At 40.4% G+C, this 27,745-nt stretch overlaps 1 protein-coding gene and 1 long non-coding RNA gene across 8 annotated transcripts in view; one reads left to right on the top strand and one right to left on the bottom strand.

The window, feature by feature from the left end:
* The window catches only part of LOC131831912 (uncharacterized), a 74,823-nt gene extending 55,667 nt beyond the window's left edge, over positions 1 to 19,156 (bottom strand). The window contains exon 1 of the long non-coding RNA XR_009353862.1: positions 18,960 to 19,156. This is a non-coding gene — a long non-coding RNA (uncharacterized LOC131831912). The remainder of the gene's footprint in view (positions 1 to 18,959) is intronic.
* A 239-nt stretch (positions 19,157 to 19,395) lies between these two features.
* The window catches only part of FBXW11 (F-box and WD repeat domain containing 11), a 121,794-nt gene continuing 113,444 nt past the window's right edge, over positions 19,396 to 27,745 (top strand). For 4 of the 7 annotated variants that reach the window (XM_059174302.1, XM_059174300.1, XM_059174303.1 and 1 more), the window contains exon 1: positions 19,396 to 19,616. In XM_059174302.1, the coding sequence (XP_059030285.1) occupies positions 19,572 to 19,616 (45 nt within the window). In that variant the 5' untranslated portion in view covers positions 19,396 to 19,571. The remainder of the gene's footprint in view (positions 19,617 to 27,745) is intronic. The other 3 variants (XM_059174307.1, XM_059174304.1, XM_059174306.1) reach the window with 1 other exon arrangement.

Genomic DNA, 27,745 nt, shown 5'->3' with positions numbered 1-27,745 from the left:
CTGCAAAAAAAGCACGAGACAAAATTCAACATTTTATGATAAAAATGCCAAACAAGGTGGATATAGAGGGAATGTACCTCAACATAATCAAGGTTATTTGTGACAAGGCCACAGCTAACATCATACTCATTGGTGAAAAACTGAAGCTTTTCCTTTAAGATCAGAAACAAGACAAGGATGCATACTCTTGGCAGTTTCATTCAACACAGTATTGGAAGTCTTAGCTAAAGCAATTAGGCATGCATGATTGCATAAATAAATAAATAAATGGAATACAAATTGGCAAGGAAGAATAAAACAGTCACTATTTGCTGATAACATGATATCATATATAGAAAACCCTAAAGGCTCTACTCCCCCAAAATCTGAGAAGTAATAAATTTAGTAGGGATACCTGGGCAGCTCTGTTGGTTAAGCGTCTACCTTTGGGTCTGGTCATGATCTCAGGGACCTGGGACTGAATCCCACATTGGGCTCCTTGCTCAGCAGGGAGCTTGCTTTGCCCTCTGCCTGCTACTCCCCCTGCTTGTCCTCACATACTCTCTCTCTGTCTCTGACAAATAAAATCTTAAAAAAAATAAATTTAGTGAAGTTGGAGAATACAATATCAATATACAAAAATTTGTTGCATTTCTATACTCTAATAATGAACTATCAGAGAAACTAAGAACACAACTGCCTTTACAATTGTATAAAAAAGAATAAAATACCTAGGAATACATTAGACCAAGTTGGTGAAAGGCCTGTACATTGCAAACTATAAGACACTGGTAAAAGAAACTGAAGAAGACACAAATAAATGGGAAGCTATTCTGTGGTCAGGGATTGGAAAAATTTATATTGTTAAAATGCTGATCCTAGCCAAAGCAATCTACAGTTTCAATGCAATCTCCATTAAAATTCAAATGGCACTTTTCATAGAAATAAAACAATCCCAGAATTTGTATGGAACCACAAAAGATAGCAAATAACCAAGGCAATCTTGAGAAAGAACAAAGCTGGAGGCATCATGCTTTCTGATTTCAAACCATATATACAAAAATCAAAACAGTATTATACTGACATAAAAACAGACTTGCAGATCAGTGGAACAGAACAGAGACCAGAAATAAACCCACACATACATGGTCAATTAACTTACGACAAAGGAGATAAGAATATGCAAAGGAAAAAGTACAGTCTCTTCAACAAATTGTGCTGGGAAAATGGTACAGCCACATGCAAAGGAATGACACTGAACCACTATCTTATACCATCCAAAAAAACCCCCAAAACTCAAAATGAATTAAAGACTTGAATATAAGACCTGAAACCATCAAACTCCTAGAAGAAAACATAGGTGGTAAGTTCCTTAATAGTAGTCTTGTGATGATTTCTTTTGGATTTGACTCCAAAAATAAAAGCAATAAAAGCAAAAATAAACAAGGGGGACTACATCAAACTAAAAGGTTTTGCATACTAAAGGAAACCATTAATAAAGTGAAAAGGTAACCTACTAAATGGGAAAAAATATTTGCAAATTATGTATCGTATAAGAAGTTAATACCCAAAAATAAATAACGAACTAATACAACTCAATAGCAAACAAACAAACAAAAAATTCAGTTTAGAACAGGCAGAGGATTTGAATAGAAATCTTCCCAAAGGCAACATACAGAAGGCCAACAGGAACATGAAAAGGTGGTCAACATCAATAATCATCAGGAGAATGCGAATCAAAACCATAATTAGATCACTTCCCACCTGTTAGAGTGGCTATTATAAAAAAATAACAAATAACAAATGTCAGTGAGGATATGAAGAAAAAATCCTTAAGCACTGTTGGTAGAAATTTAAATTGCAACCATTATGGCAAACAGTAAAAAAATCCTCAAAAAATTTAAAGTAGAATTACTATATGACCCAGCAATTCCACTTCTGGATAAGAAGGAAATGAAAACACTAACTGAAAATGATATATTCACCCCATGTTCACTGCAGCATTATTTACAATAACCAAGACATGGAAGCAACCTAAGAGTATAAATACAATAGAATATTATTTAGTCATCAAAATGAGGGAAATCATGCCATTTGCAACAACATGGATGGACCTTGAGGGTATTAGCTAAATGAAGTAAGTTACACAACGACCAATAACATACATCTCCCTTGTATGTGAAATCTAAAAGCATGGAGACAGAAAAACAAAAATCAAACTCATAGATACAGAGAAAATAGATTGGTGGTTGCCAGAGGCATGGGATGAGGGTAGGCAAAATGTGTAAAGGTGGTTGAAAAGTATAAACCTACAATTATAAAAGAAATGAGTCGGGGTGCCTGGGTGGCTCAGCTGTTTAAGGGTCCCACTCTTGTTTTCAGCTTGGGTCATAGTCTCAGGGTTATGAAATAGAGCCCTGCATCAACGGGCTCCGTGCTCAGCGGGGAGTCTGCTTGAGATTCTTTACCTCTCCCTTTGCTCCTCCCCCGCAATAAAGAAATCTTTTTACAAAAGGAAATAAGTCATGGGATATAATGTACTTGAATGAAAGTCTTTAGAATGGTGGCTATAGTTAGTAATATTTCATAGCTGAAAGTTGTTAAGGGAGATCTTAACAGAAGAAAAAGTTTTTATAACTATGTAGGTTGATGGATATTAACTAGACTTGTGATGATCATTTTGCAATATATGCAAATACCAAATCATTATGTCGTATCCGTAAAACTAATATGTTAACATGTCAATTATACCTATGACTACATATCTATATCTATATCTATATCTATATCTATATCTATATAAAAGGATATGTCTAATACTTATCCCTGGAACTCATGAATGTGAATTTATTTGGAAAAAGGGTGTTTGCAGAGTAATTAAATTAAGGATATTGGGATCAGATAATTCTAGATTAACCAGGTAGGCCCTCAATCCAATGACAAGTGTCCTTATGACTAGAGGAAAAACACCAGGGTATGGGGGAGAAGACAAAAGAAAGAACAGAAAGGCACATAAAGAGGGATGCAGAGGGTGCCTGAGTGGCTCAGTGGGTTAAAGCCTCTGCCTTCGGCTCAGGTCATGATCTCAGGGTCCTGGGATTGAGTCCCGCATCGGGCTCTCTGCTCAGCGGGGAGCTTGCTTCCTCCTCTCTCTCTGCCTGCCTCTCTGCCTACTTGTGATCTGTCTGTCAAATAAATAAATAAATAAAAATCTTAAAAAAAAAAAAAAAGAGGGATGCACAGACTAGAGTTACTAGCTATAAGCCAAGGAATGCCTGGAGCCACTAGAAGCCAGAAGAGCCAAGGAAGGACGCTTGTCTAGAGCTTCTATGGGGAGTGTGGCCTGCTTACATCTGGATTTTGGATTTCTGCCCTCAAGAACTGTGACAGGATAAGAGAGGATGACTTTCTGTTGTCCTAAGCCACTAAGTTTGTGATAATTTGTTACAGGAGCCGCAGAACACTAACATGATAGAAAACGAGCATCATTAAGTGTACAAGGAAAAATTTCTCAATCCAGAATTTCAGGTCCAACTAAAATATCCTTGGAGAAAAACAGAAATGAAGACATTTTTAGAACAAAAGAAAAAGAAAGAAAATTGTTGCCAGCAGAGATGCACTATAAGAAATGTTAAAGGAAGTTCTTCAGACAGAAAGGAAATGATACCAGATAAAAAACTGGATATTCAGGAAAGAATAAAGAGCATCATAAATGGTAAGTAACTGGGTAAATAGAAAACTATTTTTCCCTCTGACTTTGAAATCATAATAACATTTAAAGCTTAATGCAAAATTTTGCCTTGTAAGATTTATAATGTAACATGTAAAATACATAGAACATTTATGGTATAAAAGATTGGAAGGAATAAATAGATCCATATAGTTTTCTACATTTTCGGTGAATTGCTAAATATTAATTCTAAGTAGACTGTAAAGGGCTAACGATGTATATTACAGACCTTAGAGCAACTGCTAAGAAAATAAGGAAGAGGCATAGGTAAAAAGTTCTAGCTAGCTAGGTTGAGCGGAGTGCTTTAAGTAGGATGTGGCAGAGGATGATAAAGATTGTTTTAAGGAAGAGAAACAAAAGAACTGGTAATAAAATTGCTTGTGGCAAAGGAAATTAGAGTGAACACTGTAGTGGGTTGAATAGTCCCCACTGCTCCCCACCAATATTTCTACCCAGAATGTCCACATGTGATCTTATTTGGAATGAGGCTTTTTGTAGCTGTAATTAAGTTAAAGATCAAGGTAAGATCATCATGGGTTAGGGCATGCCAATGACGGGTTCCTTATAAGATACAGACACAGAGGAGAGACACAGAAGAAAAGAGAAAAAGGCCATGTGAAGATTGAGACAGAAATTGGGGTTATGAGGCCATAAGACAAGGAACACCAGGAAGTACGAGAAGTTGGAAGAGGTAAGAAAGGCAAAAGAATGATGGTGGAGCCTTACCTTATACCACACACACACACACACACACACACGAACTCAAAATGGATCAAAGACTTAAATGTAAGAGTTAAAACTATAAAACTCTTAGAATAAAACAGGAGAAAGCTTCATGATATTGGATTTGGCAATAATTCTTAGATACGACCCAAAAAGCATAGTCAGCAACAATAAAAAGATGTCAAATTTTATCTTTTATGCATCAAAGGAAACTATCAATAGGGTGAAAAGGTAACCACAGAATGGAAGAAAATATTTGCAAACTATATGTTTTTTACGAAATTAAAATCTAGAATATATAAAGAATTCCTATAACATAACAACAACAAAAAGCCAGGAAAAAAAAAAAAACAAGTGGATTAAAAAATGGGTAAAGGACTTGAATAGACATTCCTGCAAAGAGGATGTACAATAGCTGATGAGTACATGAAGTGATGCCCAACATCACTAATTATAAGGGAAATGCAAATCAAAACCACCATGACTACCACTTCACGCCTGGTAGGATAGCTCTTATCAAAAACAAAACAAACAACAATAATAACAAAACAACAAAAAAGAAAAAACCCACAAAATTCCAAGTGTTGGCAAGGATGTGGAGAAATTAGAACCTTGTGCAGTTGCTGGTGGGAATGTAAAATGATACAGCTGTTGTGGAAAATAGTATAGCAGTTCCTTAAAAGAATTAAAAATAAATTCCCATATGATCCCGAAATTCCACTTCTGAGTATATGCTCCAAAGAATTGAAAGCAGGGATTTGAAGAGTTCTTTGTACAGCTATGTTCATAGCCACACTATTCATGAGAGCCAGAAGAAAGAAGCAACCCAAGTGTCAATCAATGGAAGCATGGATACACCACATGTGGACTATACACACAACAGAGCTAACTCAGCCTTAAACAGGAAGGATTTCTGATACAAGTTACAACATGGATGAACCCAAAGATAGTAGGCTAAGTAAAATGACCCCTTCGCAAAAGAACAAATCCTTCGTGATTCCACTTCATGAAGTATCTTGAGCAGTCAAATTCATGGGGCTAGAAAATAGAATGGTGCTTGACAGGGGCTAGGGGAGGGGGAGTGAGGAGTTAGTGTTTAATGTGTATGGAGTTTTAGTATGGGAAAACATAAGAAGTTCCTGAGATGGTTGGTGGTGAAGGTTACAAAACATGATGTACTTAATGCCACTGTCCTGTACACTTAAAAATGCATCAAATGATGAATTTACGTTATGCATATTTTACCAGAATTAAAACATGAAAGAACAAGGAATAAAGACAAAAGGAAGGAATCGCTCTTAGAGCCTTTGAGGGAGTATGGTCCTGCTCATAGCCTGATTTCAGACTTCTGGCCTCTGGAACTGGGAGGGCATACATTTCTGTTTAAAGCCATCAGGTTTGTGGCAATTTGTTGTGAAAGCCACAGGAAGCTAATATAGATACACTGAGACTTCAGAAGGGAAATAAGACCAAAATGGAAACAGAAGACTCAGGTAGAAGAGACCATGCAATCCATCATTAGGTAAAGAGCCAGGGCAGCACTTTGTACACGTCTCCTCTGAGTGCAGCTGGGAACGGGGGATCATGCATACTCTGTTTGTGGCACTAGCTCATGGACTCTTGTATTCCCAGGCCAGTTGTAGGCATGAATGGCCAGCTTGATAGAAGTATAGGTATCCATGGCCTCAGACCCCTCAGGATGAAGGTCTTGGACACCCCCAAAGGTAAGCCCTCTAAAGCAGCAGATGTTACAGCAAGGGCAAAGAGGATCTAGAACATGTAGAAAGGAAGATGACAAATTATCTACAGTCTTGGACCAACTGCAGCTTTGGGGGCTGCAGCTCTCTCAAACCTTCCTCTTCTAAGTCTTCCCCTAGAAATTATGATGAATCCTATCTTACAGAGGCTGTGACGGACCTTAATTTAAAATACAAGTGGGATGGGACACCTGGGTGGCTCAGTTGGTTAAGCAGCTGCCTTCGGCTCAGGTCATGATCCCAGCGTCCTGGGATCGAGTCCCACATCGGGCTCCTTGCTCCGCAGGGAGCCTGCTTCTCCCTCTGACTCTGCCTTCCACTGTGTCTGCCTATGCTCGCTCTCGCTCGCTCTCTCTCTGACAAATAAATAAAATAAAATCTTAAAAAAAAAAAAAATACAAGTGGGACGCCTGGGTGGCTCAGTGGGTTAAGCCGCTGCCTTCGGCTCAGGTCATGATCTCAGGGTCCTGGGATCGAGTCCCACATCGGGCTCTCTGCTCAGCGGGGAGCCTGCTTCCCTCTCTCTTTCTCTCTGCCAGCCTCTCTACCTACCTGTGATCTCTCTCTGTCAAATAAATAAATAAAATCTTAAAAAAAATAAAATAAAATAAAATAAAATACAAGTGGATCTGAGCAGTGCTTGGGATGATCTATGGCAGACACTGTTAGTGCTCTACCTAGATCCCTGTAACCTCCTCCCAGAGATTCTGTGTGCTTTCTTTTCTAATGGCGCATATTAACTACAGCGGACCCTTGAACAACATGGGTTTAAACTACATGGGTTTACTTAACTTATACATGGATTTTTTTCCCAATACAGTATAGTACTGTAAATTTATTTTCTCTTCCTTATGATTTTCTGAATATTTTTTTCTCTAACTTACTGTTAGAGTAAGTTTTTAAGAACTAGTATATAATACATATGTAAAATCTGCATTAACTGTTTTTTAAGAACTAGTATACAGTACATATGTAAAATCTGCATTGGCTGTTTTTGCTTTTGGTAAGGCTTCCGGTCAACAGTAGGCTATAAGTACAGTTTCTGGAGAGTCTAAAGCTATATGTGGATTTTTAACTGCAGAAGGGGTTGGTGCCCGTAACCTCTGTTGCTCAAGGGTCAAATGTACTCTTTCTCAAGCCTGGCACTCCTATTGATGTGGCTTTGCCTGAAACACAGCGCACAAGTATCTGGAAGCTGAATGACTGCTCCAGGAGTAGGACCAGGAGTCCATGCTCAGGTTAGGACCAACTCTGGGGAGTGAATTACATCCCAGAACATCATGCAGGATCAGCCTGAAGCTGAAACTCCACTCTATGGGATTCTGCCTCACAGTCTATCTTCCCTTTCTGGGTTCCCCACTCCCTAACGGGTTTCTCCTGGGAGTACTTCTTAAAAAACTCCTTATGTAGTATCCTCATCTCAGGGTTTGCTTCTGGGGAACCCAACCTGAGGCAGGGGAGAAATGTCCTGACTTGTCCCATTATAATCTGGTACCTGTACCTCCTAAATGTTTCATGTCAAAGGCTGTTATCTTTTCTCATGGGGGCACTTTTTGGGTTTCCTATTATTTCTAGTTGAGAGTTACCTCCTCTGGCTAGCTCCCTGATACCTTCCTCCCCTCTTAATTTCCTACCTCCCATGCTGTACCCCTCACAGGGGAGCCCTGTAGGAATCACTTTCTCCTCCAGATGGCCTCTTGGTCAGCGACAATTTCAAGACAATGTTTTTGTGTGTGTGTTGGCGGGGGCGGGGGGAGGGGAGCTGGCCTACACAAACATGCATGTTTGCCCCTTGGAATTTTGGAAGAGCAGGTGTTTCTGGAGACAGGTATTTTCTCTCTGTGGCCACAGGCTAGGCCTACTCAGCCTTTGGCCTACCCGCATATTCACATTTGCAGACATGAATGAGGAACTAGTGCCCATGTCTCCAAACACAAAGGGACATGCTTTGGTATCTGAGTGGTCCCTGAGGTACCCTGAAGTGCATCTGGGGAGTACTGGGAGGGACTAATTCTCTAAATGTTCTTCCATTTTGGCAGATCAGTCTACAAGCCTCACAGGTACACCTTCAAAGTGGGAGATGGGCTGAGGAGCTGGCAAAACTGGTTTTTGGACAACCTTCTTCACAGGCCTGTCAAACTTCATATAGTACTTTCCATTAAAATGGCACCTATTGGGGCACCTGGGTGGCTCAGTTTGTTGGGCATCTGTCTTCAGCTCAGGTCATGATCCCAAGTGTCCTGGGATCAAGCCCCACGTTGGGCTCTCTGCTTAGCGGGGAGCCTGCTTCCCTCTCTCTCTCTGCCTGCCTCTCTGCCTACTTGTGACCTCTCTCTGTAAAATAAATAAATAAAATCTTAAAAAAAAAAAAATGGCACCTATTGTTTTCAGGTTTGAGGCCACAGCGGAAACTCCAGACTAAAATAGTCCCTTTTTACATCGGGTTACATAGATAAGGCTCCTGTTGCATATACTTTGCTCCAAGTTTGGTAATTCTGAGCCACTACTGGCTACAAAGATCCTCCAGTAGAGAGAAGAAAGGGAGAAGCAGGCACACAACATTCCCATTCAGGTGGGAAGGAATAGGATAAGGCCATCAACAGGAGAGGATGTACCTGCTTTCACAAGCACAACTCATTGGGATTAATGCTGGCAATCTCGGTCCTATAAATTCTGTGTTCCAGCAGCTAGAATCTAGTTCATCAGGAAATCACTATATAACTTCTTCCCTCTTTACCTGTTTTCTGCTGGCCTGTTTCCTCAGAATTTAGGATACTCCTCGGGATAAATTTCTTAATACTTGGAACCTCCAAGCTGCTTAGGGCCTTACAGAAGGACCTGAGTTAGGGTCCAGCAAAAAAGTTCACACTAGAGTTGAATTATGTACTTCCCTGTCTCTCACTGCCTCTGGTTTTGTACCCTGCTTGCAAGCACCCATCTCATCTTCTCTAGGATGCGAGAACTGCCAGAGAGAGGGACATGCAAGCATGAAGGAATGTAGCTGTTTTTTTTTTTTAAATGCGAGGAGCCAAAATAGGAGGTGAGAGAAAGAAAAGTGAGAAAGTTGGAAAACTGTACTGGAGTTAGACTGTGAACAGCTTTCAGTGCCGTAGTAGGTAGCTCACCATGGAGCTATTCAGGAGTGGGGAGTGGGACAGAGAGATTGGCTACCTGATGGTTATTTTAACCAGTATGTCCTTAGTTATTATGGAAGGGAAATCTTTTCTAATTCCAATTCTTTTACACCTATGTCAGAGACTTCTTGGCCAATGTTTAGTTTTGTTCAAGATCCTAGACTTGAGAGTCTGGCACTGAGGATACCAAGGCCCTTTCTGCAGTCACCATAGTGATCTAGAGCAACGATCTTTGACTTTTTCCCCTCTTGTAACCCCAAAAGAATTTTGAAACACTATGTAATTACTCATTTCTTAAAGTACCTAAAAATTTTCAGTATAAATTTAAATAGCTGAGAATATAATTTCCAGTGTATTATAAATACTGACATTTGTTTTTAAAGATTTACTTATTTATAGAGAGAATGAGCTCACCTGGGCAGAGGAAGAAGGAGAAAGAGAAAGAATCCTCAAGCAGACCCCTGCTGAGTATGGAGCCCAATGTAGGGCTTGATTCCAGGACCCCAAGGTTATGACCTGAGCCAAATCAAAAGCTGTCAAGTTAACTGTCCGAGACACCCAGGTGCCCCAATAAATACTGACCTTTAAAAATAAAGCTTTGGGGGCACCTGAGTTGCTCAGTGGGTTAAGCCTCTGCCTTTAGCTTGGGTCATGATCTAAGGGTCCTGGGATCGAGCCCCACGTTAGGCTCTCTGCTTGGCAGAGAAGCAGAGAAGCCTGCTTCCCCCTTTCTGCCTGTTTCTCTGCCTACTTGTGATCTCTCTGTCAAATAAATAGATAAAATCTTTTTTTTTTTTTTTTTTTTAAAGATTTTATTTATTTATTTGACAGACAGAGATCACAAGTAGGCAGAGAGGCAGGCAGAGAGAGAGAGGAGGAAGCAGGCTCCCCGCTGAGCAGAGAGCCCGATGCGGGACTCGATCCCAGGACCCTGAGATCATGACCTGAGCCGAAGGCAGCGGCTTAACCCACTGAGCCACCCAGGCGCCCCGATAAAATCTTAAAACAAATAAAAAAAAAACAAAGCTTTGTTACTTTTCTTAATGAAATTTAAATATATAGTCATTTCATACTACCTTTTAAATATACATGAACAAGCTGTTCTCTCATAGGAGGAAATTTTATATCCTTTTTTTCTCCTTGAATTCATATCTCTAGTCCGTTTCCCCCCAAAATTTTATGCTTGAAAGTCTTTTTTTTTTTTAATATTTTATTTATTTATTTGACAGAGAGAAATCACAAGTAGATGGAGGGGCAGGCAGAGAGAGAGGGAAGCAGGCTCTCCGCTGAGCAGAGAGCCCGATGCGGGACTCGATCCCAGGACTCTGAGATCATGACCCGAGCCGAAGGCAGCGGCTCAACCCACTGAGCCATCCAGGCGCCCTTATGCTTGAAAGTCTTATTGCTCACCTTATCCTACTTCTCTTCTGCACGTTGTGTTATAATTTTTATTTTTGGTGATCCCAGGCTTGGAATGTTAGCAAAAAAGCTTTCTGCATTTAAATTATCATTGGAATTGTTATTAAATGCAATTGGTCAAACAATAAGTACATGAACATTTTGATAATGATTAAACAGAATTGTATTACAACTACGTCTTTAAACCAACCAATAACCAAAAAAACAGTTTGCATATTCATGCATGAGCATTACTTATTGCTAGAATAAGATGATTTGGCATCAAATTTATTTTTAGGTCACATATTTATAGATGTTAGTACTTAAAAGACTTGTTTGTAGAAGAATAAATGTTGTTTGTAGAAGAATAAAAGCAATGTTATACAACTCTGGATTCCTTCAAAGTTATTATGTCAAAATTTACATAGTGATCAGTTACCAAAATTATTTTATTTATTTTTTAATATTTTTTTCTTTTTTGTTTTTAAAGATTTTATTTATTTGACAGAGAGAGAAACAGTGAGAGAAGGAACACAAGCAGGGGAAGTGGGAGAGGGAGAAGCAGGTTTCCCGCTGAGCAGGGAGCCCAATGTAGGGTCTCAATCCCAGGACCCCGGGATCATGACCTAAGCTGAAGGCAGATGCTTAACAACTGAGCCACCCAGGCGCCCCTAGCAAAATTATTTTAAATTATCATTAAAACTTAATTCAATCATCATTCAATTTTGTTGAGAGCAAAGTACTGGAAATCACCTGACTAAACAAAGCATTTTTTACATCATTCCTGGAGAAATTAACTTTATCAATTTTGGGAAAGCATACCTAAAAGTCTTTATCAAGAATTATGAAATAATTATTCATTAAACTCACGTAGCAGAAATGATCCTATGTACTTACACATACAACTTCATTTCCTTTTCTCTATGCAGACAGAAAAGAGTATATTGTTTGGCCTCCCTTGCAACTTCTCAGGGCTGTGTGATTACGTACTGACCACTGAACAGTGAGCAGGAATGATGTGCGTCTGAGATAAGGCAGTTAACAGCTGGTGACCTTCCCTTCTGTCCCCCCTGCCCAGCAGTATGGGAGGCCATGAATTCCAGGTGGTGTAACTAAAAGATAGAAGGTTAGCTGACCTCTTTGGACTTTGCATGAATAAAATATGTGTGTTAAGACATTATGTCCCTGGGGGGGAAACTCAGTAATGTGTCAGCTTGGCTAGGCTGAGCCACATTTCCTTGAATTTTGTTCCTTTGTGTTTCTGACTAGGGTGGGCCACAGGACAGACTCCTGTGTGGGCTTTGAAGAATAGAAGTAAAACCGAAGTCATTTTATAGCCCATATACATTGTCATTGTTTTTCTCTCTTACCTCCTTGGTGTGAAGAGTGGTTGGGTCTGCAATCACCCCAAGTTCCCTTACAGCCTCCTTTAGCTTCTCTGATTCTTGGGCCAAGGTTGTGGTTTGGCTCTTTGACAAAGAGCTCTATCCTTTGCAGGAGAGTGACACCACCAAGGTTAGAGGCAATAAGAACTAACAGGTTTCAGGGTGCCTGGGTGGCTCAGAGGGTTAAAGCCTCTGCCTTTGGCTCAGGTCATGATCCCAGAGTCCTGGGATCAAGCCCCGCATCGGACTCTCTGCTGGGCAGGGAGCCTGCTTCTCCACCTCTCTCTGCCTGCCTCTCTGCCTACTTGTGATCTCTGTCTGTGAAATAAATAAATAACATCTTAAAAAAAACAAACAAAAAAACTAACAGGTTTCAGTCCATCCTCATGGACTCCAGTTTGGCTTACGCTTGCTTTCCTACATCTTATTTCCATCTTCCCTTCCTGACTGCCTGCTCCAAGGTCTTCAGATCCAGTGTCAGCTGTGAAGACAATAGGCTTACAGAGATTGCCTAATTAGATTTAACAATTATGTAAGGTCAACTCCTTGTAAGAAATCCCTTAATATATTCAGTGGTTCTGCTTCTCTGACTGAGTTTAGACCGATACACAGGGTTGCAAAGGATTAATTTGCTACTGTAGCATAGTCTCTTCTCTTTTGACTAATATAACTCTCTCAGTTGGAGATATCTTCTTTCACCTGTAAGTTTCAAACTTAGGAAAACACAAATATTAATTCCAATACATGTTTGCCAATAAATTAATTGGTGAACTGTTTCTATTTATGTGCTTTAAGTGTCTCTTCCTAAAAATTGTGAAACTAAAGACATACCTTGTCTAATATTTATTGACAAAGCCAGTCTACACTATCAAACCAGTAATCCAAAAAGACTGTTAGAAAAAGTTGGCTATGTTTTTCAGTTTAAATAAATGTGCCAATATGTACTTTACGATAACTACCTTGCTTCTGATTCTATAGATGGATAAAACATGGAGCCCAGTCATATGGATAAACAGGGTACTATCTTTAATACTTCTTTTTCTTGAATTTATTTTAGAAAGAGAGAGAGCGAGCAAGAGCATGAACTGGAGAGGCAGAGGGAGGAGTGGGTGAGAGGATCCTAAGCAGACTCCACACTGAACATAAAGCATGATGTGGGGCCTGATTTCACGATCATGAGCTCACAACCTAAGAAAAAACCAAGAGTCAGATGCTTAACCAACTGTGCTACCCAGGCACTCCTTTAATACTTAAAAAAAAAAAAAAAAAAGAGAAAGAGTACAAGCAGGGGGAGTGGCAGGGAGAGGGAGAAGCAGGCTCCCGCTGAGCAGAGAACCTGAAGTGGGGCTGGATCCCAGAATCCTAGGATCATAACCTGTGCTGAAGGCAGATGCTTAACTGACTGAGCCACGCAGGCGCCCTACCCCTTTAATATTTCTTACCACCATTCTTTTTTCTAGAGTTCCACAAGATTTTCTTCTAAGAGAACTGCATTCTTTGATGTCTATTGGCAATAAGCAGGGCACCTGGCTGGCTCAGTTAGTAGAGCATATGACTCTCATCTTGGGATCATGAGTTCAGTCCCACATTGGATGTAGAAATTACTTAAAATTAAAAAAAAAAAAAGAAAAGAAAAGAAAAAATATTTAAAATAAGGAGGGGGGGCGCCTGGGTGACTCAGTTGGTGGAGCATGCAATGTTTGATGTTGGGGTTTAGAGTGTGCCCCCTGCTGTGCAGAGTTTACTTAATTAAAAAAAATAAACTTAAAAAAGTTTCAGTGCACTATCCCACTCTATAATTTATCTGAATTAAAAAAACCCATTCAAAATATACCATTTCAAAATGTTACTTTTTACCTTCAACAGTATTCATAAGAAAGGGACAGACACAAAACTCTACCAAGGGTTTATGCTGCTTTGGTTAAGAGAGAGTTCACTGAGTCCAGTACTTTGAAGTAGCTCAATTGCTCTCTCTTTTTGCATCTCTGTTGGTTACCTACTGCTCTGTAACAAATTAACTCAAAATGTTGCAGCTTAAAATAACAAATACCCATTATCTCCTAACTCTCTATGGGTCAGGGATCCATAAACAACATAGACCGTTGGTTCTGGCTTAGGGTCTCTCATGAGATCAAGATGTCAAATGGGGCTGCTGTCATCTGAAGGACTGAATGGGGCAAGAGGGGCCACTTCTAAGGTGGCCCTCTCACAGGCCTGGCAAGAGTGTTGATTGTTGGTAGGTGGTCTTAGTTCCTTACCAGCTGGACAGCTCCACAGGGCTGCCTGAGTGTCCTCATGACTTGGCAGCTTGCTTCCCCCAGAGTAAGTAATCCAAGAGAAAGCTAGAAAGATGCCACAACACCTCATGATCTAGTTTAAAGTCACATATCCTCATAAAGTCACATATCTGCCATACTCTTTTGGGAAAATTTAATATAAAGAATTGTTGTTTATATTACAAAGCTTTAATAAAGCAGTATGATACTGATACAAAGACAGACACATAGGTCAATAAATCAGAATAGAGAGACAAGATAAAAGCCCATACGTACATGGTCAATCAATCTATGACAAAGGAGGCAAGACTATACAATGGGGAAAAGACAGTCTCCAATAAGTGGTGTTAGGAAAACTGGACAGCAACATGCAAAATAATGAAACTGGACCACTTTCTGATACCATATACAAAAATAAACTCAAAATGGATTAAAGACCTGTGAACTCTGAAGCCATAAAACTCCTAGAAGAAAGTATATATAGGCAGTACCTTCTTTGACATCAACCTTAGCAACATTTTTCTAGATATGTTTACTCAGCCAAAGGAAACAAAAGCAAAAATACAATATTAGGACTATACGAAAATAAAAAGCTTTTGCATATCAAAAGGAAACCATCAGCAAGATGAAAAGGCAACGTACTGAATGGGGGAAGATGTTTGCGAATGATAAGTCCAACAAGGGGCTAATATCCAAAGTAAAGAAATAAGCAACTCAAAAAAAAAAAAAAAAAAAGATTGATTAAAAATGGGCGGAGGATTTGAATAGACATTTTTTCCACAGAAGACATACAGATGGCTAAGAGATCCATGAAGAGATGCTCAACATCATTAATCATCAAGGAAATGCAAGTCAAAACCACAATGACATGTCATCTTATACTTGTCAGAATGATGACTAGTATCAAAAAAAGAAGAAATGACAAGTGTTGGTGGGGATTTAAGAAAAAGGAACCTGTTTCCACTCTTGATGGGAATGTAAATTGATGTAGCCACTGTGGAAAACAGTATCAAGTTTCCTCAAAAAAGTAAAAATAGAAATACCATATGATCCAATACTCCACTATTGGATAGTTACCCAGAGAAAACGGAAGAGTACTTCTGAAAAGATACATGAATTGCTGTGTTCATTGTAGCATTAATAAAAGCCAAAAGCCATTGATAGAGGAATAGATAAGGATATGATATACACATACAATGGAATATTACTCAGTCATAACAAAGAATGAGATCTTGCCATTTGGGACAACATGGATGGACTTAGAGGGTATTATGCTAAGTGAAATAAGTCAGAGAAAGACAAATACATACGATTTCATTTAAATGTGGAATCTAAAAAACAAAATAAAAAGCAGAAAGAACTATTAACTAGTAACAGGGTATTAAGTATTAAGGGGCAAAAATAATGCTAATTACAGAAAGAGCAATTATTGGGATCAACCACTACCTGTAGGACTGAGACTGAGTACCCAAGGAAGAAACAAACTTGGAAGAGCCTTCCCACCCCCACTGCTAGGCTGAGATTCAGACCTCACTGGGGAGAGGTTAGTTATGGGCCACTGGATGACTGAAATTTGCTGAGGTGCTACAGGTTGTGGCTGGCAGGTAGGAAACTACCCACTGAAGTGTCACTGAATTCACTGGGAAGCCACCCTCTGAATGTCCTGGCCACCCGTGTGTGTGCACGCGCGCAAGTGTGTGTGTGTGTGTGTGTGTGTTGCAGGGAAGGTATGGTTCTGCAAACCATTTGGTTCTGTATACCACAAAAGCAAGAAGGTAAGTATATGAGAAAGTATACTACAAAGTATACTAGAACTAGGAAGAGAAGATCCTTCATTTGCCTGTGTTCTTCTAGGGCTCCCTACTGACAAAATAAAATGTTGTGCCAGCTGGCAGAGGAGAAACGTTCACAGGGTCCTAGTTGGACTCCAGTATTCCAAAGTATGTAAAAGAAGAATGGATTTTGGAACTAAGACGCTATAAATTGATAACAGGCACACACATGGTCTGAGGCACAGAAGTTAATGTACTTGATTATGAAGTGCTCTCCCCGACTCCATTAAGTGTGTTACATTATACATACACTTTGTGTACCATACTGTCTGCACAAACTAAGCAATTCTGAATTCTAAATACGTTTCAGACCTCAGGGTTTCAGTTAAGGGACTGTCGACCTGACCACTTTGTTGTCAGCAGGTCTTGCTATCTGAAAAACCAGGGGGAAATATGACTCAAAGTCTTCTGCCTTTACTGATGACCAAATCTAATCAGCAGCGGGCTTCTAGCCCAAAACAGTTAAAATACCTGAGAACCTGAGTTCTTGTTTAACATAAGTAATAAGCCGTGGCTCAGCTTGCCTCTTATATAGCTTGGGTAAAGCTTCTATCAATACATGATTTTTTAATCTCATTGAGCTCCTGGAATTTGACCCAATAGTATTTTTTCCTCTTACGGTGGGATAAGAGTTTAATAAAAGGATAGAAGCCTTGAGTTATTTCCATTACAGTTCTAACACCAAGTGTTGCACACTCGAATCTCTCTGTGGGTTAGGCACAAAAATTATGTGAGCGAAGCAGGCAGATATAAGACAACAGGGAGCAATGGTGACAGCAGAAATCTATAGTGCCATGCTTCAAGTAAAGAAGGTCATTGCTATTTAACCCCTGAATATTGTTGCCACACATAGCCAAAAAGCTAGATAGTCTAATTTTTCAAGAGAAGATGGAAATTCAAACTTTAAAATGCAAAAATGTCAAATTTTAAAACAATAAAAATGATGTAGGATAAACACACATATCGGGGAATTCAGCTTTTGACTCTTACCCTAACCCTACATGGTAGGTCCTGTGGCAAATCCTGGTACATTAGGAGTCTTGGGTGGCTGTTACATTAGTAGTCCTCAATGAACCTTGACTCTCTGTACTGCATAATAGTCCCTTTCTACATGGATTCTGGGCTTGGCTGTACAACTTGCTTTGATCAATGGGACATTAGCAAGTATGGTGCGACCAAAGGCTTGATGATCATTTGCTCATTGGGGCTTGTCTTCCTGGAAGCTAGTTACCATGCAGAAGCTTCAATGAATGCTAAGACACCAAATGAAGAATAGAGGCCCTAGAAAATGAGAAGCCATTTTGACGAGCTGACTACAGTCTCATGAGTAACCTCCGTAAACTATGTGGGCCCAGCTGTGTTCAGTCGACCCACACAACTGTAAAAATAAACCACTGTTATTTTAAGCTACTATTTCTTGGGTGCGGCTTATTATGATACACCACATAACTGAAACAGAGGTCATTTATTCTAACTCCTGTATTACTCCTGTTTTACTAACCAAGGTCCAGACAGGGGAAGGGGCCTAGTGAAATGCAGACAGCAAGTTAGTGGTAATAACTTTCCAATTCTGTGCTCTTCCTTCCTATTGCTTTTCTTTTAATTCTTTTGGTAGAAAGTACCAGATAAAGACAATGAAACTTCAAACTGTACCAGTGTGGAACTTACACTGTGCCCTGCATGCATATAAACTACTGTAATTACTTGATCCTTAGAAATGGAAAGATTTCTAGGTCACTGAGTCCCCTCACTTTACAGGTGCAGAGAATTCAAAACACTAGAGAAGGAGAAAAACAGCCTCTGATATTTGGAAGCTGGTCTGTTACAATTATCCTGGCTCTAATGTTACTAGATGATAGATGGCCCTGTTAGGTAGGCCTTGTGCTCTCCTGTTGAACATAATTTCACAGGACATAAACATCAGATAGGGCCATTCTCTGACTGTGGATAGATCAAGACACAAACAAGGTCATTCCTTAATTACATTAGGACGCAGATAAAACATGAACATTGTCCAAACCATCAAAAATGACCAAACATCCCCACTCTGGCTGATGAGGGGTTCCTGCTTCTTTAGCAATTACAGCTTCGGTCTCGATCTACTGTTGCCTTGTTCCAGGCATGATTAAGATGCCCAATCATAGGAATACCCCCACTTCCTGACAGTATCTAATCCAGAGTAAAGCCTCATTTCCTCAAACCCTCTCCTAACTCACCTAACAACAACTCTTACCGAGACACCTATGATTAATTTCTCTTGGTGCCTATTCCCTCTCACTGCAACCGATAATACACTCAACTTGTTCAATCAGTATGTACCTGCTGGTCTTTGGTTAGCGGGCGCGAACAGACCTGACAAAGTTCACACAGAGCTGAAGGCAGACTTCACTAGGAGTCTGCAGGTCTCCAGCTGCGGTACTTCTTAGCGCCTACTCTTTTGGCTAGTCTCTGTTTTCCCACCACTAGAATTAAGCACTATGATAACAGAGTCCTTCCTTGTAATGCTCGGAGCGGATTCCTAGTGCTTACGCTGGCAGAGGCTGGAAGTTTAAAAAACAAGTATTTCCTGAACGAATGAATACGAGGGGCTCAATATCCAATATACACAGGTTCCCATTCGTCTCTCAGCTCCTCACAGTTCGTGGTGCCCAAGCTCTCACAGCCTTTCCCTTGCCGGAGCTTCTCTCGCTTGTTGGCCCCTCCCACTTCTGAGCCCCAAGTCCTCCCAACGTATCTAGAACCCACCTGTCTTGAACATCTGTCCCTAGCCGCAGACGTTCGCGGACCAACAGTGCGGCTACCTAGGTGTAGATTGGGCTCTGAGGCAACCACTGCGCATGTGCGGAAATCGGTCTCACACGCAGGATCTCTGACGAGTGAAGAGTTACCTCTGAGTTTCCGTCCCGGTCTCAGTCGCCTGGGGCTGCCAGGAAGTCAGGAGAAACTAGCCGGAAGGAGAACCCGCGCGCAGGGCTTTCTGGGATATGTAGTCGTGGAGAGCCCGAGGCCCTTTTTTGGGGGAGCCCTTAATTCTTTAGGTTTGCACGTCCCACATGACAGTTCAGTGCTACTTTTGTTCAGAATTCAGCTTCAGGCTGCCAAGAGAGATTAGCCTGAAGTTGACTTCTCATACCCACAACGCTCTGCGGGGCCCCCGGCGCCTGCTGGGAGCTGTAGTCCTCGGTCTGCGTACTGCGTTCGCCGAGGGGGAGGGCGGAGCTGCCGGCGGCCCGGGCGGGCTGGCAGCTAGAGTGGTTAAGATAGCCGCCTCCGCCTCTACCGCCTCTGCCGTCGCCTCCTCCGCCCGGGCCGTTCGCTGCTGCGCGGGGAGAGCGAGGCGGGGCCGCCGGGGCCGCCATGGAGCCCGACTCGGTGATTGAGGACAAGACCATCGAGCTCATGGTGAGTGAGGCCCGCTGGACCGTTCTTCCGTCCGTCCGGCCCCGGGCGGGCCTGCCCATCTCAACGTCCGGCGCGAGGCCGGCCCCAGCCTTTCCCCACCGCCTTGGCCCGGACCGGGGCCCTCCGCTTTTCTGGCCTTGGGGCCGACGCGGTTCCTCGGGATCCCTGGAGATCTCAGGCCGGACCTGGCCCGGCCCCCTCCATGCTCCTCGGTTCTCCTTCCTCCCTCTGTCCTATATCCGGGCCCATCTCTTGAAGGACCCTCGCTCGATTATTCTGTGGCCTTAGCTCACACTCGCTCTAGCATCTCATTCTCCTTCTCTTAGGAGGGGATTTTTTCCCTTGAATTTCTTCGGCCCAGGCCTGCACCGCTTTGCAAGCCCCACTCAGGCCGAGTGAGATGGTGGTGGGAGGGGGGTACGGAGGAGATCGATCAGGGCCTCGGTCTCCGCGTCCTAGTAGGGGTCTCAGCACCCTCTCCCCAACGTAGGGCTGTGTGGATGCACGGATAGGCCTTACTAGGGTGGAGGTGGGGAGCTCTGGGGTTTGAGGCTGTGACGGATAAGGGGCCTATTTCCCGGGCCCCTGTGGTGTCCGGCTTCTCGGACAAAGGGTTTCCTACTCCGCGGTGAGTGATGTTTGCATAGCAAGGCCCCAGGTACTCTGGATTCCATCTCCCAGGAAAGGGAAACCCTAACTTCATGTTTCCCAGCGTTGCTTTGGGAAAATTGGGCGGGGGGGGAGGTTTCTTCTCATCACTGCCGCCAGTTCTTTCGTATTTAAAAAAAAAAAAAAAAAAAAAAAGAGGAAGGAAAGAAAAGAGGGAGAGAATCCTAGGCCCCTCGGAAAGCGATCAGTCTTCTATTACAGACCATTGGTAGCCATGCCAGACTTCCCGGTCTTACCGACACCCCAGCCGCTTTCCGTTTTACGACTTGAAGCCAGAAGGGGTTTTTAGAAACAGAACTGTAAGAAGGTGGTTACTAGAAGAGAAGAATTTGCTGCTTGATGGATGGTTTGGTGGAAGAAAAGAAACATGGCAGCTATTACCTGCCAGTTCGAACATTGGGGAAATCAAACTGGGCTCTGGAGAGTTGGGGGGAGGAAGTCTTTACCTCAGCAAATGGACATGCCCAGGGTTTCTTCCTGTGGAAACCTTGACAGTTTCTTTGTATCTCTCCTAACACAGTAACAACCTCTACCCCTGGATTGAGATGAAAGGTGAAAGAATCTACTTAACCCAGCAAAATGTTTTCGTAGTCAGATTTTCTCCAGTGTGAAAATGTTTATTGAGTCAGTGATTCCAGTTGGTAGGGTTGGTGACATCAGAGCCACTTCCCCCATTTAATGCTATAAATAATAAATGGTGACACTGAAAGTCTGTTGGATAGCTGCATGGTTTCTGTGGATGATGGTATCTGGGGAGTTGAGATGCATGTTTTAAAAATGGAAGTACAGTAGCATAAACACACAGACAGCTTAATATTTGCTGTCCTTTGTATAATTCACAGAACTAGACTTCTCCAGTATTCTTTAGGAAAAAAAAAGAAAAGGAAAGAAAAGAAAAGAAAAGAAAAGGCCTTGGTCGTTTCTGCTTTGTGTGTGCACATGTGTGCTTGCTTTTTAAAGGATATTGTCACGTGTGAGTTTTTATTTGATTTTCATCATTAAGTAGTTTTTCCTTTTCAGTATAATTTATTGAACTATTATTGTAGTGAAGGTTTTGATGTTCTAGAAATTTTGTAGTGGGTTATTTTGGAGAAAATCTCTTCCTGGAATTCTTATGAATGTACAGTACGTGTCCTCACAACTGGGGGAGTACTTCATATTGAAAAGTTCTAACTTGGTGCCCCTGAAATTGGCTGTTCCCGTGCTCCTTCCATTTCCATTCATTTAAAAAATAAAATGTCTTTATTTTCAAAAGAATTAGAAGAAATACAGTGTACTTCATTTACTATTGTTTACTGTATAATAAAAAAAAAAAAAAGCTCTGGCCTAAATTTATTGATTTCCCATGCTCATAACTTTAAAAAAGTTTTGAGTATACATGATTTTACTTATTTATGATCTGAAAAGATATTTCAACCTTTCAAGGATGTTAAAAACCGGGATTCTCAGAAAATTTAACAAAGAGATCAGTTTTGAAGTGACCTTTTCATATATGGATTTTGATATTCTCTCAAAGGTATACCGGATAAGACTCTTAGTCAATCCTTTTCATAACCATATATGCATTTATTTTAGTGTAGTAGATAGCACAGGTATTTAACAACTGATTTAGTAAATCCAGGATTGGATGTAGAAGATAATGCCTTAAAAGCTAATTGCATATGGCTCTTTTTATTTGCTGAATTTTAATTAGTTTCCAAAACTGGGTTAAAAATACTTTTTACATTGGTTTCAAAATAACATAATTGAAAGAGAGGAACGGGTTAAACTGATGGTATGGTGAAAAGCATGAAATATTTTTAGATTTTTAGGAGTCAGCTTCAGTACTCAAATATTTGTGATTGTGCTGCCTGTACCAGTTTGGTACTTAATGGTTAACAGGATAACTTTGATTTGATATTCCAGAGGGTACTACATTAAAGACAGGAAACAGGCTTTTTGGGTGTCTCCAGTTTGTTAATCTTCATCCTTCCACTTCCAATGATTGGTTCTTTTTCTTTTTTTCCCCTTGTACTTTTTTTAGTTTACTAAGAAATAAAGCTGATGGTAGCCTAATAATTAAATCTCCAAAATATGCCCCTCCACCCCCCTTGTGACTCCTACGTAGCTCTGTCTCAGGCTGGGTCCACAAAGAGTACTTCTCCAGTTGACCTACCTCATAGGAAGGGTTCAGTCTTGAGTATAGACTCCAAACTCTTCATTGAGACAACTGAATTTATAATTGCTCATAGTAAATAATTTAACTGCCAAATGACTTTCGTGGCCTTATATTGAATGAGTATTGTACCTAGTTTGTGGGACTGTTTTTGAAATTTCTGACTTTGGTAGAATGAGCATTATTATTAATGAGGTAAAAAAGTAGTAATCCAATTGGAAATACACAAAGTTTACCAGACCATGTGTGTTATGGTGGATTTCACTGAAAGAAGGAATATTGCATTATGTATCACATGATGTTTATCCATGCTTGAAATAGGAATATGAGTTGATGTTCAGACCCTCATTACTAGAAAGCACTCACAGAGTTGTTAAGTGAAAGAGAAAGATGGTAAGTTTTCCCTATTAGAAGATAGCAGAAACTGATGTTCAAGGTTAGGAAAGGTAGCCTTGCTTCCTCTATGGATGTGAGAGCATACCCACCCCCCTCCCACAAACACAAATTGATGAGCAGTTTATTGTTAGCTGTTGGTTGGTTCCTCTCTTTGCTCAATGACCTTACATGACTCATTTTCCTTTTGTGTTATCTCTAAGTGGCTGTATTACTTGTTGAATTTAGTAATATAGGTAAAGTACGTTGGACCTTATTAAGAAGGTAAGATACCAGTGCTGTGTTTATGAGCTGTTGAAGTATGGGCAGGCCACAAGGCCAAGGAGATGAAAGAAACTAAGTGAAGTCATGGAAATTTTTCTCTTTTTCTTTTTGGATCCTACCCACCACCCCCTTCTTGTCACTGGTTTTCTGACTGGAGTAAGTAAGATTTAGTGACTCTTCTAGGAAGTTGGATCGTAGTTTGTCACCATCACTTATCCTTATCTACTCCTAAGCATGTGCTGATTTACCAAATGCAGATTAAATAGACAAGGTTTAAGAAGGATCTGAATGAAATAAACCACATAAATATTTATAGACTCATTTACCTGCCTCAAGAGGTGGCTCAAATACATCATTTTTTGCTGCTGGTTTGGAGTAGGTTAGGTGTCCCTTCAGAATTGACAAGGAGAAACATGATCCTGTGAACATGACTTGGTACCCTTGGCTCTTGATTGCCCTAACCTGAGAACAGAGAGCTAGCACAGGGAAATCACTAGCCTATCATACAGGTTCACAGATCAGCACATAACATCCATTTGACCCTTGAACAACATGGGCTTGAACTGTGTGGGTCAACTTATTTTTTACATACTTTTTAAAATATACGTTTTTTTCTTCTTTATGATTGTCTTAATATTTTCCTTAGCTTAATTTATGTGAGAATGTAATATATGATACATATGAAATACAAAATGTGTTTAGTCACCTGGTTAGTCACCTTATTGATAAGGCTTCCAGTCAGCAGTAGGCTATTAGTAGTTAAGTTTAGGGAGTCAAAAGTTATGTGCAGATTTTCTGTTAGGTGACTGTCAGTGTTCTTAATCTCTCATGTTGTTCAAGGGTCAGCTGTAGAGCCCTCTGAGTAGTGCTGTTTGAGCCTATGAATCTTGTGCTTTGAGGTTCCTGGGTTCCACCTTGTGGTGTTTACACTTTAAGGGAAAGAAAGCACTTCAACTCCTAGTACTTTCAATTCCAGAGCCCCAGCTTTTCTTCCCCCATTCCTCACTTACTCTTTATTACAGCCGAAGGGCAGACCAGGGTTCTTCAGATTTTGCTCATGCTTCCTCCCCCTCCCCACTCCCTTTTTTTTCTGTCAGCACTGATACTAACTGACCAAGTCCATGTATTGAAGGCTGCTGATGTTTACTGGAGGGACTTAATAGTCGGCTGTCTGTCCACATTGGCTTAGGTCAGTTTCAGCAATTCTCTCTTCACCTGTACTGAGAAAGTCTTGTCTTCAAATACAGTTTAGATGCCACCTCTTTTGATGTCAGTTTACATTATGGTGGCACATGCCATTTTGTTTTTATAGCACTGCCTACATGATATTCACTGTTAAATGAAATGAATGAATTCTGGCACTTTGTATTTATCTTGTGGCACTTAGCATATTCTGGGTTCGTGGTACAGTTTCCTGTCTGTGTCCCTTGTAGAATGATAAACTCACAGTGCCTTCTTTTGGTACGTGATCAGTAAATGTGGAGTTGACTTTTCTTGTTGATTGTTGACATGCATTATTGCTGTCTATCTGTATGGCAGTTCTCCCCTGTATCACTAATTCTCATAATAATCTATTCCTAACTCTTATGGGACTTATCATACCCGTCTGTGTATCATAAAAGCTCGTGATCTTGTTTAAATTTCCTTTCCAGAGGCTCTTGTCTTTTGAATCCTTCGAAATGCTGAGTCCTTGGGTGTTCAGTAGAAACATTGACTTAATTAATGAGGTAATTTTTTTCATGCCGTGAAATGTTTTTAAGATTTCCTTTTGATAGCTTTAAGACAAAAGTGTAGATGAATAGAGGAAAAAGAGTGGTAAAGCAGATGAGGAGGGTGGTGTGTGGTATATGGACATCCCTAGACATTTAAAAACCATTATTTACAGACTTAAACACAGCAGAGTGATTTACACACATCCGGGAGAGTGGTTGATAGCAAAGTACTGAGGAAACCAAATTCCTTTTATATCTTTGGATGTGAACTTGCCAAGAGCCAGTAAGTTCTGAGGAATCTGTGACCTTAGAAAAGCATGATTTAGCAGCAAGGGTATGGGACTTTAGAGGGAAGCACTCAAGTTTGTATCTTAGCCCTATCACCTGCGGGCTGTGTGACCTTAAGAAAGTTAACCTTCTGTGCTGTGCTTTCGTTATCGGTAAAAATAAGAAAATGTAGATTTTGCTCCAAGTTGTTGGGAGGATTATGGGAGAGATGTATGTGAAAACACCTTGCAGACGCTTATCTGATAACTGCTTGCCATACTGACTTCCCCACAAGTACAGAGACTGGGTTTTGTGAAGCACAGTCAAGACAGATGGTGTTTTAATTTTTACCCTTTAGTAGTTCGTATATTTATTTGTGAAGCTTTGCAGAGGCCTGACATTGAATCGCTTTTAGCTGTCTGTTTAATGAGGTGTCTTTAGGGGAAATGATGTAATCATACAGAATAAGTATTATCTTGGAAATTCGGGAAGTGGAAGTGGTGTTACAATTACTAAGTATTGCCAGTTAGACGTAATTAGACGGGTACTCTACTTACAGAGAGAATCCACCCAGTCCTGTTCAGTAGAAGGAGGCTGGTGATTAGTTTGTATTACAATTGAGCATTGTGATTTATGTTTGTTCGGTTTAATTTTGATGAGGAAATTAGGATTTTCCAGTTTTTATTCTTGTTTTAGCAAAGCTGATGATTTTGACCTTTAATAGAATAAGCAGTGGGTATTATACAAGATTTCCTCCGGGGTTGTATTGTTGTTCATTGAATTAGTTGACAAAGGGGGAAAAAACCTGTCGGTCAAGAATGTGCTTGTTAGCCTCAGTTAAGTTTCTGCTGATCACAATTGCCTAACAGGAAGTTTGTCTTTGTAGGCAAATGAGAGACAAACCAGGAAGACCTGACAGTCCAGTAGGGTATCTCTAACCTGGATCTTAATTTTGTTTTAACAAAATTTAAAGATTGCAGGGTTCTGTGATGTCAGCAGGAAGCATTTTTAGGAAATTCCTTCTCACAGTTAGTCAACAAAAAAGACCTTCACAGGGTGGAAAACTGTGAAGTAGAAACAATGGGATATTAACACATAAAATGAAAAAAAGTCTTTGAGTGCAGAGATGGGTAAATCTAATAATTATAATGAATATAGGAAACAGTTCTAATAGCTTGCTTCAGAGCCACAGGAAAAAAATTACGTTGGAGCTCTACTATTAAGAAAAAGGAACTTAAGTCATTTTTAATTTTTATTTTTTTAAGAATTAAATTGAGAATGTTTAACTAGTTTCGGGAACTAATAATAAAATATATTTTGGTTCTGTGAAATGATCACTTGGGAGACTCAAAGAGAAAGGGGCAGAGGACAGGAAGAAGTCAGTCATTACACTCCTGGTCTGGCTTCTGTTAAGCTTTGTAGCTCTAGCAGCAGAAGGCCTGCCACCAGTTAGGCATTCAGTAAATATTTGAAGGGAAGAGAAGAAAATTAACACAGTAATACAAGAAAAGGCTTGGTGATTCAAGAGGTTCAGAAATGAGTCCATTAGTCAGATTGTGGTTGTGTTTTGCCATAATTGCTCAGCATTTTGGTTATGGCAGTAAGTTATACTTTGAAAAGTGGAGCACATTCTTTTAGGATTTAGCTGCTAGCCCATAGCTCACTAGTTGCTTTTATCAAAATGGGTTTTCAGTTTATTTTTGGGCTTCAGGGTGATATCGCTTAAAGGGAGAAGCTTGAGCCACTCATTCTTTGCTTGAGATTTTACTTATGTGAACTCTTTTAAGTTGTGGGTATTAGGATACTTCCATATGATCGTTGTGGTGAGGCTAATAATAAGCTGGTATTTCAGTCACTCCCGTTGCTTTGCCTACAGTGTGATACATCGAAACATCTTTAGTTACTGCCTGTGGACTTTTTATTGACAGATCTTGGAATTTTAAAATTCCTCCATTTCAGCTGGATTTGATATTCTTTGTCGCATACACAGTCTTTGCTGCTAAACACAAAGCCCTACTTGGACAAGATTATAATGTGTTTTATCATTAATATTGGGACCCTTTGTTAAGAAATGCTTTTTTAAGTGCTGAGATATGGAGAGTTATCTCTTTCAGGATGGTTTAACTGGTTCAGTTGTATTTTAGTTCGGCTAGGCTGAAATATTTACTCTTTGGTATATTTTACTTCTCCATTTTGATGTTAATTAACTCAGGACCTTTGATGGTGAAGCTCGGTTTCTTCTAACCCAGGAGTCGTGGCCTTTCTGGTCCTTAGACTTGGCAGGCCACAGGGCTTGTTGGAAAAGGCATGGTCTCTACCACTCAGTAGATGTGGGATTTGGGGCAAGTTATTTCTTCTCATTTTTTTGAGAATTAAATATGAATAATGAGTGTAAAAGGCCTGGCCTATTAGTAGTCTTTAAATAAAGGTAGGTATTATAATTACTGTAGGAACATTTTGGCAAGGTAGCAATTGAGGAGGCAGGAAATTTATGTCCAAGTAAGTTAACAGTCTTTTGATTGCTTTTTGAAGTTTTTATCTTTGTTATCCTGTTGAGTGCTTTTTTTCTGTCTCCCTTATATTTTGTTTATATATTTGCAGCCTAATGGAAGAGTTGGTATGGTAGTAAAAGAATGCTGATACAATGTGTGTACTAGGCTTATGTATTT

This window comes from Mustela lutreola, chromosome 5 (genome assembly GCF_030435805.1).
Source record: "Mustela lutreola isolate mMusLut2 chromosome 5, mMusLut2.pri, whole genome shotgun sequence".
NCBI lineage: Eukaryota > Metazoa > Chordata > Mammalia > Carnivora > Mustelidae > Mustela > Mustela lutreola.
The sequence above is the reverse complement of the archived record's forward strand: the minus strand, read 5'-3'. Positions and strand labels throughout refer to the sequence as shown.